A 16,348-nucleotide genomic window follows, 5' to 3' on the forward strand; every position below is an offset into this window, starting at 1 on the left:
GGGTGGATGAAATTTTATTATTTCTTTCCCAATTTTGGGGGCATTTTTCATTTTGTTAATGAGCTGTTGTTCTTACCAGTTACTCAGTCGTTCTCTTATATATGACACGTCTCAGATGTGGGTTTTTTCTGCTATGAAATAGATGGGGGAGGTACATGAATTGGTGTGAGCCTCCCTCATCACTGCCTATGTATTGTCTGGTTTTGCTAAGGTAGTACTCATCTCATGCTTGCAGGGGTTGCGCTCTGGCTCTTTGGGCCCCATCTCTCACCTGTCGTTCTACTGATGTACACATTCCTGAGCTTCTTGAGCTCTTTTATCTCTTAAGTTTGATCTTGTGCATGGTGTCGGCCTCCGCCACATCACTGCCTCCTGCTTTCCATTTCCTTACTACTCTGCCACTGAACAAGTTCTTTCTATTGTCTCTGGGGTTCTTTTGGGTACTCGGCTTCCACCTCTGCCCCCTTATTGCTATATCACCCATGTTGTTTCATCCATCATTTTCTACCCTGTCTGTTCCCCTGAGGTATTGTGGGTGGTGGTTATGTCTCCCGGTCTTGTGTTCTTGGGCCAGTCTTGCCTTGTGTACGAGACTGTGGTACTTCTGTGTAGTATTCCCTCAGTCTTCTGTTCCCAGACTGTGGTCATTGGCTTATTCATTATTTTCTTCTTGGCACCAATTTTGTGCCTAGCGACCTTGCCCTGTATGCTTGTCTGGTTTTCTTGTCTCCGACGCTCAGGATACCATTCGTCTTATGGCTGTTTTAGATGTAGGGCTCATTTTTATAAAATATTTTTTTTCATACATGTGCATCTTATCTGCCGGCAAATGCGCTAAGTAAGGCTCCTTCCCCAGGTTTGTTTCCGGGGTGCTCTTTGGTTCCTCGGATTTGTCTTTTCGGAGGTTCCGATTCTTTTGGGGTTCCTGGTAACTTGGCGGGTGTCCCAGTTGGTTCCATCCCAGGTTCAGACTTGGCTGGGCCTAGGGTGGGATTCTCAGACTGCGTCCCTTTCTTCCCTCCTGGTGCTCTACTCCGGTTGCAGTCCCGCCTTCAGCTGTTTTTGAGGGGGGGGGGGGGTACCTGGGTCACTTGGTGGTTGTTCAAGCAACTGTGTGGGAGCCTGAACTTTGCTCTGTTAGTGTATCCACTGGGTAGGGTTTGGCTTTGGTGGCTTTTCTGGTATCTTCAAAGCGGCCTGTTTTGCCACTCTTGCGTTTGCTTGGTTCATTCCCCAGTGTCCTTGCACTGGTTGTTGCGTCATCGGCTTCCTCTTCGCTTCCCCTTGCTTGATGTGTTCATGTATGCCTCATTTTTCCGCTGGAGATTTGTGACCAGTGCTCACCTGTCAGGCAGGGGCGTTGGAAGCTGTGTTCTTACTTCAGGTTCACAGCACGGTGTGGGAGTTTGCGGTGGTGTGGCAAGTGCTGCTACGGATTCGGCTTCCTCGGGGATCGGTGATCCAGCTCCAATTGAACTGCTTTCCAGTGGTTCATCATCTTAACTGGAGCTCTTTGTGGCTGGTCCCTTTGGGTAGCTCTGCTGTTGATTTCTCGGGGATTAGCTCTCTGTGCTGTTCACATTCGGGGGGTGTCCAACATCCTGGCTGCCAGCCTGTCTAGTTTCATTCCTCTGTCCACTGAGTGGCTGGTCATTGCCACCTCCTTCCTTTCGCTTTGCCAGACGTGCGGGTGCCCAAAGGTGGTCCGCTTTGTTTAGGTGGGGTCTCGGCGTTTCCTACTGTCTGTGTTGCCGGTTCCCGACTACGGGGCCATTGCGGTAGAAGCTTTTTGGCAGATCTGATTGAGGTGGGGTCCCTGTACCTCTTTTCCCCAGTCCGCCTCTTGCTCCGGATTTTGGGCTAGATTCCTCTTGGGGGAGTGCGATTCTCCTGGCTCCATGGTGGCCAGCCCAGCCTTGATTTCAAACACTTCATGCTCGGAGTCCGAACCCGGGCTTTTTTCTGCGGCTCCACCTCTTTCAGTAGGTTGGGCAGGTGAGGTACCTTGCTTGTTCTCTTTACTGCTCCGTACTACATGTCTGGCATTTCTAATGCTTGTGTATTGCTATTTGTTAGGTGCTCTGGTAGCCTCTTTGATGGTGTCTTGCACTGCAGTCAGACTGCAGTGCAGTCGTGTATCACAGCGATAGTACAGGGTTTCTTGGCAATCTTTCCGTCTTTTTCTTTCTTTTCGTCGGTTTTGGACCAGGTTGTTTTGTCCTTTCTTTCTTGGCTTTTTCTAGTTCGGCATCTCATGCCTAATATTGTCACTTCTTATCGTGCGTCGTTGGCGAGCCACTGCAGCTTGCACTTAGGTGGCTGTCCCTTTCGCTCCATTCCGCAAGCTCTCGTGCATTTTTTCACCTCCGGCCTGAGCATGCACTGCCTGAGCCTTCTTGGTCTTTGGACTGGGTTCTTTCTTTTCTTTCTTTTTGCTTTGTGGTGACCCCTTCAGTTTGTGATTGTTTTAGAAGCCCTTGTTTTTTATTTTGTTCGCTTGCAGCCTTCTCCTACATTTCTGGCAAAGATTGAGATGGCAGGCTTTCTGAGGGGTTCGTTGGTTAGTTAGGCCAGGGGTACATCATGTGTTGGGTCTGGTGGTGGCTTTATGCTGGTTCAATGATGCTGGATACTCTCTGGGTGGATCTGGTTTCCCTGGTTCCCTGTTCCAGGACTCGTCTGTCTCAGGTTGTCCACAGTGCCATTAAGTCTAGCCAGCCTGTGGTTTACTCGCGTGCCCCATGATGTTAGCATGCATGCTGCTCTTGCGGCGGTATTTTGGCTACATGTCTTAGACATTTTGGTGTGGGGCTTTTGGAGGTCGAATGGAGTCCTGGCAGCTAGGTAACTCGTGGCCGTTCCGGTTCCTTTGTGGCCTTGGGACACCGGTCGCATCCATCTCTCTTCCTCGTCTTTAGCCCAGCAGTGCTGTCACCTCCCGGGTAAGTCCCTGTTTTTTCTTATCTTTGGGTATTTAGTTTCAGATAGCTGACAGGGCTCCCCACAGAAAACCACCGTTGAATGTAATGAAATGCCTTTTTCTGTGGGAACCCCAGAGGCTCCCTCACACCCTTCCTCCTTCTAGTCGGCAGTTTTCATAGTTCTAAAACTTGTAGGGTAGGCTGCTGGTTCCTCCCCCCCCCCTTTTGGGGTGGAAGCGATAATGAGCGGGAGTGCTAGTTGCTTGAAGTATTGCTTGTTTGGTTTCTTTCTAGGTGAAATATTTTGATCTTTTAGTATGCAAATTGCACAAGTTAACAAGACAGTGGTCTGTTTTAATTCGCCTACCTTTCTGGGTTCTTTCCTGGTCGATGGCAATTATGACATACTTTAAATGTAAAGTGCCCATAGTCCATTGCACCCTGCGCCTCTCTGAGGGGGCCTGGTTCTAACTCGTGGTCCCCGGTAATCAAAGGACTTCTGTGACTGATGACCCCAAACTAATAGAGCACTATGCAGGCGATGAGTCACAATAACTTGGCTAAAGTATGATGACCAGACCACACACCAGAATGTGAAGGGACGACAACGTTTCGGTCCGTCCTGGACCATTCTCAAGTCGATTGAGAATGGTCCAGGACAATCACAATCGACTTGAGAATGGTCCAGGACGGACCGAAACGTCGTCGTCCCTTCACATTCTAGTGTGTGGTCTGGTCATAATAGAGCACTATATCAGTTCGGATAGCTTTAGGGAGCCCCCGGAGTTCGCCAAGTAAATGGTATTTCATTACATTCAACACTTTTTCTGTGGGGAGCCCCTACGGCTCCCTGGAGCTTATCGGGCTAATGTATGTTATGTTAGACCGGGACATTAGCTAAGGAGTTCAGACCTACCAGGGACCAGCGCCAGAACCTGGCCCCTTCAGAGAGGTTTCAGGGAGCAATGGCCCTGGAAAACCCCATATGGTTGGGGGTTTTCCTTATCTACCATCGACCGGGGTTAGGCACCCAGAAAGGTAGGCGTAACAAAACAAACCCCACATGGTAAGAAACTACAACAAAAACCGAACAGAGAGGTAGAAAACTACCTACAATCCCAAGGAAACAAGCAAACAAGCAAACATCACACTTTACTGCCGTGCCGATCGTCCGCGCAGCCCTCCCCACCCCGGGAGGGGGGGGGGGGGGAGCCCCGGACCTACCGCGCCGGCTGCCAAGCTCCAGTTCGTTCGCTAATGTCAACCGGGATTGACGCTTCTCTGGCCTCAGTTTCCTAGGCGGTGTTTGCCTTGTGTGGCGTTCACTGCCGTGTGTTGTGGTGTGCGGTGGCCAGGAGTACTTCATCAGTGCCGGGGCTGCATGTGCTTAGTGGCTGACTTCCCTAAGCGCCCTGTGAGTACTGCCCTTGCGTAACAGGGTTATCTTCCCTGGGGCGTTCGGGAACCATTCCCGTAGAGGTTCTTGCTGCTCGGCATTTGCCTCGCCCTTGGGGCCAGCTGGGGCTTGGGGCCCTTGTTTGGCCCTGGGTAGGGATTGGTATTGTGCTGGTTAGGGCGTCAAGGTGTTGCGCAGCCTGCCACCTAAGCGGCGGTCGGTTTCTGTTGCCTCTGGAGACGGTGTACTTTTGCGGGGTTTTTCTTTTGTTTTTCATTTTTCTTGCCTGGTGGGGGTCTGCCTAAGGTGGTTATAGTTCCACTAGTAGTGTTTGGCGGCCCTCTGCTAGGCCCCCGTGCTTGTACACGTCTCAGGGGTTTTCAGTGCTATAATCTACCCTCTTGTTATGTTTGGGTTTCTTAACCGGTTAGCAACACCTTGCCCGGGCTTCCCGTAGTTGTTACCCTACGGGCCCTGGAAACCCGTCTGGGCTCGGGGGACCATTGAATGTGTCTTCCAGGTTCCAACCCGTCTTGTACGGGATCGTTGGTTGCTGTTCCCTTGTCTCCGGGTGACAGTCGCCAATTTTACCTCCGTCGTGCTGCCTGTTGGGTCACTGTCACCTTGACCCGGAGTCTTGCGAGTGATTCTCTGCTTGTTCTCCAGTACTCTCCTGATGTTGTTACTGTTCAGAGTACAGGCGGCATCCATGTTGCAAGCTAGGTTAGGTTGCTGCAACATGCTAGGTTGGTTTCCCACTCGAATGCCCCGTGGCCGCCCCGTTTGGTTAGGTGCTGCTCGCCCCTTTCTCTCCATGTTCCCGGCTCCAGACCGTCTGCGGGTTTCGGGGTCGGGGCGGGGTTTAGTTGCGGCAGAGACTCGGGCGGTTTTCGGGGGCTGCCCCATTCGGGTTGGGAACGGAGGTTTGAGCCTGTGCCTCCTGCCAAGGCTTCTGGGTCTTACCAGCGGCCCTTTCTTGTTGCCTTTCCCATGGACTCTTGCTTTTCTTTCAGGGCGGAGGGCTTGGAGGATGGCTCTGCCCCGGGGCCTCTGTTGTTGGTTCCCGGGGCTGTGGGGGTTGCCTGCTAGCAGTTCTGGGGCGGTTTTGCCCCTTCAGGGGTTTTTCTGCTGTTGGGCGGCGTTTTTCGCCCTTCCAGTCTGCTAGCTTCCCACATTTGCTGGCGTGTTTTTGTGTATTTAGCGTCAGTCACAGCCCCTGCTGGCGGCCATTTTCGTCTGCCGGTTTCCCGGCGTGGCCACCAGGGCGGCGTTGCGGTTTGTTTACATGCGTCTGGGTGTGCGAGTGAGCGTCTCTGGTGAGTTTTCAAAAAAAATTTCAGGGTTTTTGTTCTCCTGTTGTCGTTTCTTTGTTTTTCTGGTGTTTTCTTGCCGTTGCCTGTTCCTCTGGGAACGTTTGGGTGTTGATTTTGGGTCTGAGCCTATGGGTTTAGGCTCAGTGCCCCTGGCTGGTATGCTTGCTCCCACACCTTGCCCCTCGGTTTTCGGTCTGTTGGGACCGTTTTCCCAGGGCGTTCTGCTGGGGTCTGTGCTTTGCCTTTCAGTGGTGTTCTCCGCCAGCAAATGTGGTGGTTTGGGCTCCCCCTGGTTCGATTCTGGGTTCCTTTGGGTTCCTTGGTTTCGTTCTGGAGGTTTCTTCCTCTTGGGCCCCCTTTTGTGGGTTGAGGGGACTTTGTTTCCTCGTGTGACCCGGTTCTGCCTTTTGGGGTTCCGGGGTCTTCCTGGCTTGCAGACTGAGCTTTTTGGGTCTTGGCACATGTTGTGGTTGTGCTGGGACTTTGTGGTTTTGCTGTCGAGGTGGGCCTTTTTGATGCAGTTTTGTGCCTTCTTTGCCTGGCCGGCGTAGTGCTCTCTGCCACTAGTCGGCGGCTTGTGCTTTTACAATATATGACCTCACCTAGTTGTGCTTGTGGGGGTTGAGCTCTGGCTCCTTGGTCCTGCCTCTCAACCGTCCATCAACAGGTGTATCGGTTTCTGTGCCTCTTGGGCTTTGTCATGTCTACATGTGACATTGTATGGGGGTCAGCCTCGTTACTTGTGTGAGGAGTCGCCACATTACTTCCTAGTGCTTTCCTGTTCCCATTCTGACACTATAAAAAAAAAAAAAAAAAAAAAAATTTAATTCTATCTGTGGCTCTTTTGGGTACTCCGTTTCCACCTGTGTCCCCTAGTGCGTGTGCCCCTTGTGTTACATAGCCTGTCCTTATCAACCCTGTCGATTCCCTTGGGTATCTTGAATGTGGTGATCAGGTCTCCCCTCACTTCGTCTTCCAGCGAAGTGTGGTTTCATTCCCGTAGTCTCTCCTCATGACTTCGGTAGTGTACTTTTTCTTTCTGAAGGGGTTTTGTTCCCTTCTCTGTTGACTGGGCGCTGGGGGAGCAGCTTGCTCTGTTGCCTTTCGCTTGGTCCCGCTGTTGGTGGGCGCTTTGGGTTGTCTTCCGGCCTCTGCTGGCGTCGGAGGACGGCTTCTCCCCCTTGGGGGGGGTTCAGAGCTGGCGGGGTGGGCTTCTTCCCCTGCGCTTCGTCATTTCCTCTTCGTGGGTGTGTGGGGCGTGGTCGATCCGCCCCATCCTTCTGGGCTTCCCGTCTGCTCTTTGCAGTCATGAGCTTTTCCCGTCTGCTCTTTGCAGTCATGAGCTTTTCCAGTCTGCAGTTCTTCTGGACTACTTCAGTCTGCGCCCTGGATCCTCTGCCCTCCTCGGAGGACTGTTGTCTCCTGTTCGGATTCTGTTAGGGCCGGGTGCATGGATGGTGGACCTGGACCTCCAGGTCACTTCTTGGCACGTTCCTCTCCAGATTTTCTGGGGCTAGCACGGTTGGTAATTACCTATGTGTACTTACCTAAGTGTAGTAACAGGATGAGAGCTACTCTCGTGGTGTCCCGTCTTCCCAGCACTCTGTCATATAATGCTTTGATTATAATTGTCATATTGTCATATCATGATTGTCATATGTCATGATATGTCTTAATATGATTGTCATATAATGCTTTGGTGGTGGGGCTTCAGGTTTGCTGTTTTTATTGCCTTCCCTATTTTGTAAAGGGCACTTTGTATACTCTTTGCATCTTTACCGGATCTTAGTGCCCTGTCTGCGTCTGAGATTCGGTGTCTGGCCTACCTCGACGACTGGCTGGAGTGGGCTCCCAGTCAGTCCGCTTGTCTGCTCGCCAGGGGATGGTTCTTTCCAGATCGCTGGGTTTGGTTTCCTGGTGATCTGGAGGTTTTACCTTCTGTTTCCGTCCCGGGTTCGGACCTGGGCCTTGTTTCAGGCTCTTGGGCCCCTCATTGTCTTCCCTCCGGAAGTGTTACTGCGGCTGTGGTCCCGCCTTTGGCTGTTCAGGAGGGGGTCCCGGGTTGCTCAGCGGTTGCTTGGGCGGTTGTGCGGGAGTTTGCACTTCGGCGTGCTTGTCTGTCCGCGGAGTCGGGTTTGGCTCCGGCGTCGGTTGGTTCCTACGGAGACTCCCCTTCCGCCTCTTGCATTCCTTGGGTTCCTCTGGGGATCTGGTGTTGGTGCTGCGTCACCAGCTTCCTCTTTGGGGTTTTCGGGGTTCCGTGCCTTGGCACCTCCCCGAGCCTTCGCTCGATGTGTTCACGGACGGGTCGTCTCTCGGCTGGGGCTTTGTGACCTGTGCTCACCAGGTCGGCCGAGGTTGATGGAGTCTGTCTGTCCGTCGGGCTCTCAGCCCGGTTCAGGTGTTCATGGCTGTCTGGTTTGCGCTTCGGAGGGTTTGGGTCACTAGGTACTCTACCATTCAGCTCTGTTTGGACTGTTCTCTGGTGGTTCTTGCCGGAACCACAGGGGGTTTGGTTAACCGTGTGGTTCGTGTCCGGGGTGTGTCCTACGTCCTGGTGGACAGCTGTCTCGGTTCATTCCTCTTCGTGGGTTGGCCAGTCGTCGCCGATTCGTTTTGTTGGCTCTGTTGGGCTTATGGACTCCTGGCCATGGACGTCTTCGGGTCGGCGTGGTCTAGGCGTCGCCCGTTTTGTGGCGCCCTTCCCACCTGCGAGGACTTCACGGTGGAGGCTTTCGGCAGGCCTGGTCGAGGTGGGGGGTACTTGTACCTCTTCTCCCGGTCCAGCTGTTGCTTCGGGTTCTGGCTCGGTTGCAGCCCATTCCCACGAGAACAGTCCTTATGGTTCCATGGTGGCCGGCCCGGCCTTCTTTTCAGACGCTGCTTGATAGGTGTCCGTACCCGGGGCGTTTTTCCTGAGGCTTCGCCTTTTTCAGCAGGCCGAATCGGTCCTGTCCGTGACTGGTTCGGCCTTCTCTTTGGCTCTTTGCGTCTGGTATTTTGACGCAGGTATCACCATCTCTATGGTGTTCAGGTGGCTTTGTTGACGGTGTCCCACCTGCGAGCTTCGTCTTGGAGACAGTATGACGTTTATTACGTTTTCTCGCGTTTTGTTTACCCTCCGGCCTGCTCATGAGTCGCCTGAGCCATCCTGGTCTTTGTTCAGGGTGCCTTCTTATCTTCCCCTCAGTTTGTGGTAGCCCCTTCGGTTTCAGTTTCCTCCTCTTTGGTACTGGTGGTAGCTTTATTGGTGTGCAGCCTTTCTCTGTCCTGGCGACGGTCGAGACGGCTGCTTTCCGGAGGGGTTCTTGGGGTATTGGTACTTGTTTGGTTTGGCCGGGGGGTGCGTCCTGTGTTGTCCGGTTGTGCTTTTTGCTGTTGCCGGCGTACCGTGCCTGGGGATGCGCTGTGGTTGATCCGGTTCCTTCTTTCCCTGTTTTCAGGGCTCGGGTCTCCCAGGTCGTCCGCAGTGTTTTCCTTCTTCCTGTGGTCTGTCTTTGCGCCCGTGCTGTTCAGACGTTTGCAGCATTTGCTGCTGTGTTGGTGACGTCTCGGGCGCAGGGATTTGTGGGTCGCCCAGGTTTTTGGCCGCCCATCCATATGTGCGTCTGTTCTTGGGCGTTCTTGTTGCCTTGGGTCGCAGGTTTACGACCAGTTGTCTTGGCTTTGCGTTGCAGAGTTTGTGGCGGCCGCCTCCCGGGTTAGCCCTTTCTTTTCCTTCTCTTTGGGTATGAAGCTCCAGGGAGCCGTAGGGGCTCCCCACAGAAAACCAGCGTTGAATGTAATGAAACGCCATTTTCTGGGTGAGCCCCGGAGGCTCCCTGGAAACCCTCCCTCCCACCGGTCGGCGGTTTTTTCGCGTTTGGTTGAAGCTTAGCTTCCGAACTGGAGCTTGGCAGCCGGCGCGGTAGGTCCGAGGCTCCCCCCTCCCGGGGTGGGGAGGGCTGCGCGGACGATCGGCGCGGCAGTAAAGTGTGATGTTTGCTTGTTTGCTTGTTTCCTTGGGATTGTAGGGAGTTTTCTACCTCTCTGTTCGGTTTTTGTTGTAGTTTCTTACCATGTGGGGTTTGTTTTGTTACGCCTACCTTTCTGGGTGCCTAACCCCGGTCGATGGCAGATAAGGAAAACCCCCAACCATATGGGGTTTTCCAGGGCCATTGCTCCCTGAAACCTCTCTGAAGGGGCCAGGTTCTGGCGCTGGTCCCTGGTAGGTCTGAACTCCTTAGCTAATGTCCCGGTCTAACATAACATACATTAGCCCGATAAGCTCCAGGGAGCCTCCGGGGCTCACCCAGAAAATGGCGTTTCATTACATTCAACGCTGGTTTTTTCACTTGCAGCTCCATCAATACTTCTACATTAGCAAAGCTGGAGCCAGATACCTATGCAAGACTTAAGATAAAGTGTCATGGCTGTGTTCCAGATTCAGTATATTTCAACAAGGGTTTGTAATCCACACAATGAGGTAAACACTTAAGAAAATGTAGTAATGTTTTCATGTTTAACCACTGCACTGCTCTGCATTAAAATATGACAAACTTGTGGTGCACAGTAAATAAATTCTTTCCAAAAAATTATTTTCCCTTGTTAAAATGCAGTCTTTGATCACGAAAACTAAAAAAAAAAAAATATTGTATGACATACTTTAGCCGCGATGAAGCTCGGAAGTTGAGCATATTATGGATGCTGAGCGATAGAGCGCTCAAGGTCACTAGGCCCCACCACCCCGTGGGGTGGCAGTTGCTGCGAATATAATGTTTCACAATTATTTTGATGTTTCTCATTCATTTCTTCTCTGTTTTTTTGCTGTAATATTATTCAAAAGTGTGTAATTTGTGAAGTTTATATAGTTCAATGTGTGGAACATTGCTATGCTCAAAATTATGGGGTTCATATATGTGACATATTATATTCTACGATCAATCAAACAGTGTTTTTGCTGTTATTACACTATATGCACATGTTGTATATACCTATCTACATATGTGTTCACCATAACGAACCACTAAGTTGGTACAGTATAGTGACCCCAAAACAACAAGAGTGGCTGCGACACAGCAGCCAGCAGTCTCCTGGCTAACTCCCTCCTTCAACACCCACTGACCAACATTCCGCTTCCCACCATATTGTTAGTGTTTTTATTACACTATTTACACATGTTATATGTAAGTATCTACATGTTTAATTCGCTATAACTTTACAATTATGCTGATATGATGAGTTCAGGCGATAAGAGAGATCACACCACACACACAGCTGATGGCTGCCTCCCTCCCACAACAATACTATTTGTGGTGTTATTACACTATATGCAGTACACACAATATATATAAGTATCTACATGTTTTATTCACCATAACTGTAATGTACAACTAAGATGGTATGATGTCCAAACAGCATAGTACCCACTGCATGACAAGTCACACAGCAGGTAGCAGATGACAGCCTCACCCACTCCCTCACCAAAATGTCTCCTACCAACAAACAACTTTTGCTGTTATTACACTCTATACATACGTTATATATAAGTATGTTTGTGTTCACCATAGTGAACCACTAAGCTGGTGGTATGGTGAGTCCAAACAATAACATGTTGCCACACACCAGCTAGCAGACAATGCTACCTCCCTCCCTCACCAACAATATTCTTCCTCCCACATTGCTAATTGTCACCACAATCCTGCTATTATCAGAATCCTGGTCACAAAATCATGTAAATGAATAATTTTCTACATGTTTATTTTGTAAAGGAACATGAGTTCCATTATTTGAAGAATTTTAGATGGACGAAATAATAGCAGTGTGCTGTGGCTAGTGCTGTGAACATCTTGAACATCATTTATTCACCGATATCTGAACATTGTACACAGTTTTTATCAGAGTCAGGCTCTTCTGTAATACTATCATGGCTAAATAATACTTGATACACGATACATATATATTTGGACTTTTTAGGCGATACTGTGGTCACAAGCTGAACAGCAATGCTGTTAGCTCATGCTGCGTGCACCAGCCTTGCTTACTCACTCAGTACTGAGGCCTTCACACCCGGGAATGTTGCCCATGATTTTTTGTTTAAAATGGTGTCTGTTTAGGAGAGCCCTGAGGAAGCTGATGTGAACCCTGTGTAGCCGTGGGAGTTATGAATGATACGCTATAACTATGAGATCCCTGAGGAGTGTTGCACACCATCCATCGAGAGCCTCAAGGCGCATTGCGCAGTGCAGTGGTTAAAATGTTGACAATAATGAGGAGTACAGTGAGAGTACAGTAAAATGTGTTGCAAGTATAGACCAGTAATATATACCATTTTAATATTAAGGCTCTCCATTTGTTTTTGATTGTCTGTATATAATAAAAACTGACTAACTAAAAGTTTGTTCAGTAAAGTTTGAATGGGGACTTTATTTATACCCTTAAGATGTTGGCCTGACTTGCAGTAATGTAAGGTATAGTGCAGTTTTATACATGAAAAAAATTACCAATACTTTAGTAACAATACTATATTAATAATTTATCAAAATCTGGTTACAGCATATAGGAGATGGGGGTAAAATTGAGCATGCTACATAAATACAGCCCCCTCCCTGTCTGGCCCGTTGTTGCTGTGTGTGAGGGGGCTTGGTGGGCGGCTGCCGGAGTGTGATGCTCCATGGGACGGTCCTCTGTCCATTTGTGGCCTTATGCTCCTGCTGCTGTCCTCACGAATTCTGTTGGATGACTTACTCTTCCTTTTGTTTCATTTTTCTCCCCCCCCCCCCCCCCCCCTTCTCCTTTCTAATTGTCATTTCCCACCGACCTTTTGCCTGTTTTGATTATTCTTTCAGCCTTCTTTTGTTTTAACGCCCGGGTGTTTGAGGAGGTATACTCTTGGACCCATAGAATTGTAATACCGAATGTCTCGAGCAAGAGGACTGTTTTATTGTAACAAAAAGGGGAGGGGTTCTCGAATGATCTTTACCCCCTTTTTACTCTCCCTCTACCCGTATCTTACTTTTGTTCTCTACCAAGGGACCCCAAAACTTTTACTTTTAGCCGACCCCACGCCACGTGGTCTCAAGACGATTACCGACTTGAGATTCTACAACCCGTATGACGTGACGTAGACTTCCAGCAAAACCCTAGGGTCGCCTTTACGCTACCACCACCAGACCTTGCAACACCGAGCAATGATCGAGGTCTGGATCGATCATGCTAATCAATAACTTTGGGGCTTGATCCCCACTAGTAACATATACCCTTGGATCTTAAGTGTGGAATTAATTACAAATCCGGGAATGATAATCCTGATTCGATGTTAGAATCGGCGCCCAATTCAACTCTGCCTCGTGGGGACCACGTGACAAGGACAAATTCACATAAATATAACACACACATGGAAAATAATGAAAATGAAAATTAATGACTAATTAATTTATTCAAAACTAAAACAAAATCTAAGAAATGGTACTCCCTGACTGGCAATGAATTGACTATTCCCTAACTATAACCTCTGAGCAAACTTTTACCTTCTATAGATGACCAGCGGTGGACTGCTGGTCTGGAGGCCGAAGATGGAAGGCCATCTGCCTGAGTTGTTTCTCAAACCACACTGTTCTCTGCTCGGCTAGTCCTACCCAGACCAGAGCATTGTATCCTTCCGCCTAGTCTAAGTTTTACCAAGTTACTAGCAAGGCTTAAGTTTAACAATTAACCTCTGTTTGCACTGAATGATCCAGATTGGTTGAATTATTTAACTGAAGTTAAATTACACAAGCATCTTAAGTGAGAGCTATTCCCGATCCCAAAATGGCTATTTGACCTTTGAGAAATTACTGAATATGGAAACTCTGACCTGTGACCGCCCGATCGCTGAGGTCACTTCCGCGCTACTGCCTAGTCCTGGCTCGTGACGTCACTGATGGTGACTTAACTCAAGTCTCCTAATAATTAGAATACTCTTGATACTATAACCAGGAATATTATACAATACAATTTGAATGCAAAATGAATAAAGGCTAATTTCTCTGAATAAGTGAATACTATAGAATGATTCATGATGCGAAACTATGAACAAAGACGCCAGCTATTTTGTGACTCAGATTTGCTAATCCCCAGAGGAATGCGAGGTCAGGTCCCTACACGAGACTTCTGGAACCTTCTGGATAATTCTTACAACAAACCTAGTTTGTTACATTATTGTCAATCCTCCTTTCATCACTAAACCCAATCTCTACGGACTGATGGTTCTTAACCCTTCCACTGCTTCCTGAGGACATTTACACCCCTGTGAGCAAGAAAAAAAAATTAAATTTTTTTTTGTCTTCTAAATATGTTAATTTGTGTCCCCCTGAGCACGGGAAAAAATAAAAAAAAAATCGTAGGTGACATATTTTGTGCGCAATTGACCAAGGAAGTCTGGCAAAAAGTGGACGTTGACAGAGCGGTCGTCAGGGCCGGTCAACTTCATCCGTGTTGACAGATGGGAGTTGCCACAAAAATATTATCGCTTAATTATTTCTATGTCTCTGACTGATTTTTTCTTAGTTTTTTTGCAGTAATATTATTCAATAGTGTGTATTGTAATATATGTATATAATAAACGTGGTGAATAATCGCTATACTCAAAAGTATAGTGTGCATATTAGTGATTCAATTATTATGTTTATAAAACAATAAACAAATAGTTTTGCTGCTATTACACTCTATACACAGGTTATATATAAGTATCTGCATGTTTTGTTCACCATAACGAACCACTAAGTTGGTATTGAGAGTCGAAAAGCAACGAGGAGTTACCGCCACACACCAGCAACCACTCATTGCCACTCCCTCAACAACGCCTCACTCGCCCACTTTTTCCTCCCACCATCCTGTTTTAAATTTTATTCACAATATACAGACGTTATATATAAGAAACTACATGTTTTGTTCACTACAAGTGTACAACTAAGCAGATATACTGTAGTTAGTTTAGGCACTAAGAGCCGTCGCTATACACACAGCTAACGGCTGCCTCACTCACTGAAGGCCACACGCACTAAACTTTCTCCCCCAACAATACCGTTTGTGGTGTTATGACACTATATACAGATTATATATAAGTATGTATATGCTTTGTTCATCACAACTGTACAGCTAAGCTGATAGTTAGTTCAGGCACTAAGAATCGTCGCTATACACACAGCTGGCGGCTCCCTCACTCGTTCAAAGTCACACGCACTAAACTTTCTCCCCCAACAATACTGTTTGCAGTGTTATTACACTATATACACATATTATATATAAGTATCTACATGTTGTATGCACCGTAACTGTACACCTAAGCTTGTAGAGTGCCCAAAGAGCATAGTGGCCACCCTCTGCACAGCCAGACAAATCATGCAGATGACGTCACCTCTGTCACCCAAATGGCTCCTCCCAGCATAATCCTTTTGCTGTTATTACACTAATACACACATTATATATAAGTATCTACATTTGTATTCACCATAGAGAACCACTGAGCTGGTATGGTGAATGCAGGCAATAACAGGTGGCCATACAGTCAGTAAACGATGCTATCTCCCTCCGTCTCTCAGCATCATTCCTCCCACAGCGCTAATTATTACAACAATCCTGCTGTTATCACAACCCTGGTTATATATATCAGTCAGGGGTCATCTGTAATATTGTCATTGCTAAATAATAGCAATTATATATTTATTTTGACATTTTTCGGCAATGCTGTGGTCACAAGCTGAACAGCAATGCTGTTCGCTCATGCTGCGTGCACCAGCCTTGGTTGCTCCAACAGTACTGTGCCTCTCACACCTGAGAATATTGCCCACGATTTAAAAAAAAAATGGCGTCTGTTTACAAGAGCCCTGAGGAAGCTAATGTGAACCCCGGGCCATTTGAATTGGGCCTGGCACCCTTGGGCGTATATATTCACCATGCGCACGGTGGGACATGTTACTCGGGGTGTATATATATGCCATGCGCAGTTTAACCCTTTAACTGCACGGCCTATAAATATGACATCCCCCCAGTACGCAGGAAATGAAACCTTGGGAAAAAATTCTTTTTTCTTCTGAAAGTGTCAAAAAACCCCTCCCTGTATATGGGTATAGCAACGGAAGTTCAAAATTGTACTTACTTTGGCTGCTATGGAGTCCGAAAGGTGGGGCGTGACGTCGTCATTCCCCGTGCGCCAGAGCAGTATGCTCCCGGGGCCGGCGGAGCGCGCGAGTTGATGTGAATATATTTCTGGGGGGAGCCCCATCGGCTCCCCGGAGCTTTACTGGCTGATATGCTAATGTCAGACTTTGGCATCAGTCATGTGTATGGAGTTCTAGGGCCTACCGGGGACCACGAGCCAGAACCTGGCCCCCTCAGAGAGGCAAGGGGAGCAATGGCCTATAGAAACCCCCGTGTGGTTGGAAGCATTCTATGTCTGCCATCGACCGCGTCAAGCATCCAGAAAGGTAAGCATTCCAAAACAAACCCCTATTCTGGTGAAAATTGCTACCTAAGCCGAACTAGTGGATAGAACTCAACAGAAAACAAGGAAACTAGTATAACGTCATACGTCACCGCGCCGCTGTCTGCGCAGCTCCCCCCTCCCCGGGAGGGGGAAGGGGGAGCCCCAGACCTCCCACGCCGGCTATCCACCCATCAGTTCTTCGGCTGATGCTATAGGCAATGGTTATGTGCTCCGGCTCCAGTGGTTGTTTCAGCACTGTACCTAGAGTGTGGTG

General features: G+C 48.7%; 1 protein-coding gene across 3 annotated transcripts in view; it reads left to right on the top strand.

The window, feature by feature from the left end:
- Sfxn2 (sideroflexin 2) overlaps window positions 1-12,026 on the top strand; it is a 124,864-nt gene extending 112,838 nt beyond the window's left edge. For all 3 annotated transcript variants that reach the window (XM_069315606.1, XM_069315605.1, XM_069315607.1), the window contains exon 7: window positions 9,971-12,026. In XM_069315606.1, the coding sequence (XP_069171707.1) occupies window positions 9,971-10,082 (112 nt within the window). In that variant the 3' untranslated portion in view covers window positions 10,083-12,026. The remainder of the gene's footprint in view (window positions 1-9,970) is intronic.
- The last annotated feature ends 4,322 nt before the right edge of the window (window positions 12,027-16,348 follow it).

Source organism: Procambarus clarkii, chromosome 81 (assembly GCF_040958095.1).
Source record: "Procambarus clarkii isolate CNS0578487 chromosome 81, FALCON_Pclarkii_2.0, whole genome shotgun sequence".
Classification (NCBI taxonomy): Eukaryota; Metazoa; Arthropoda; class Malacostraca; order Decapoda; family Cambaridae; genus Procambarus; species Procambarus clarkii.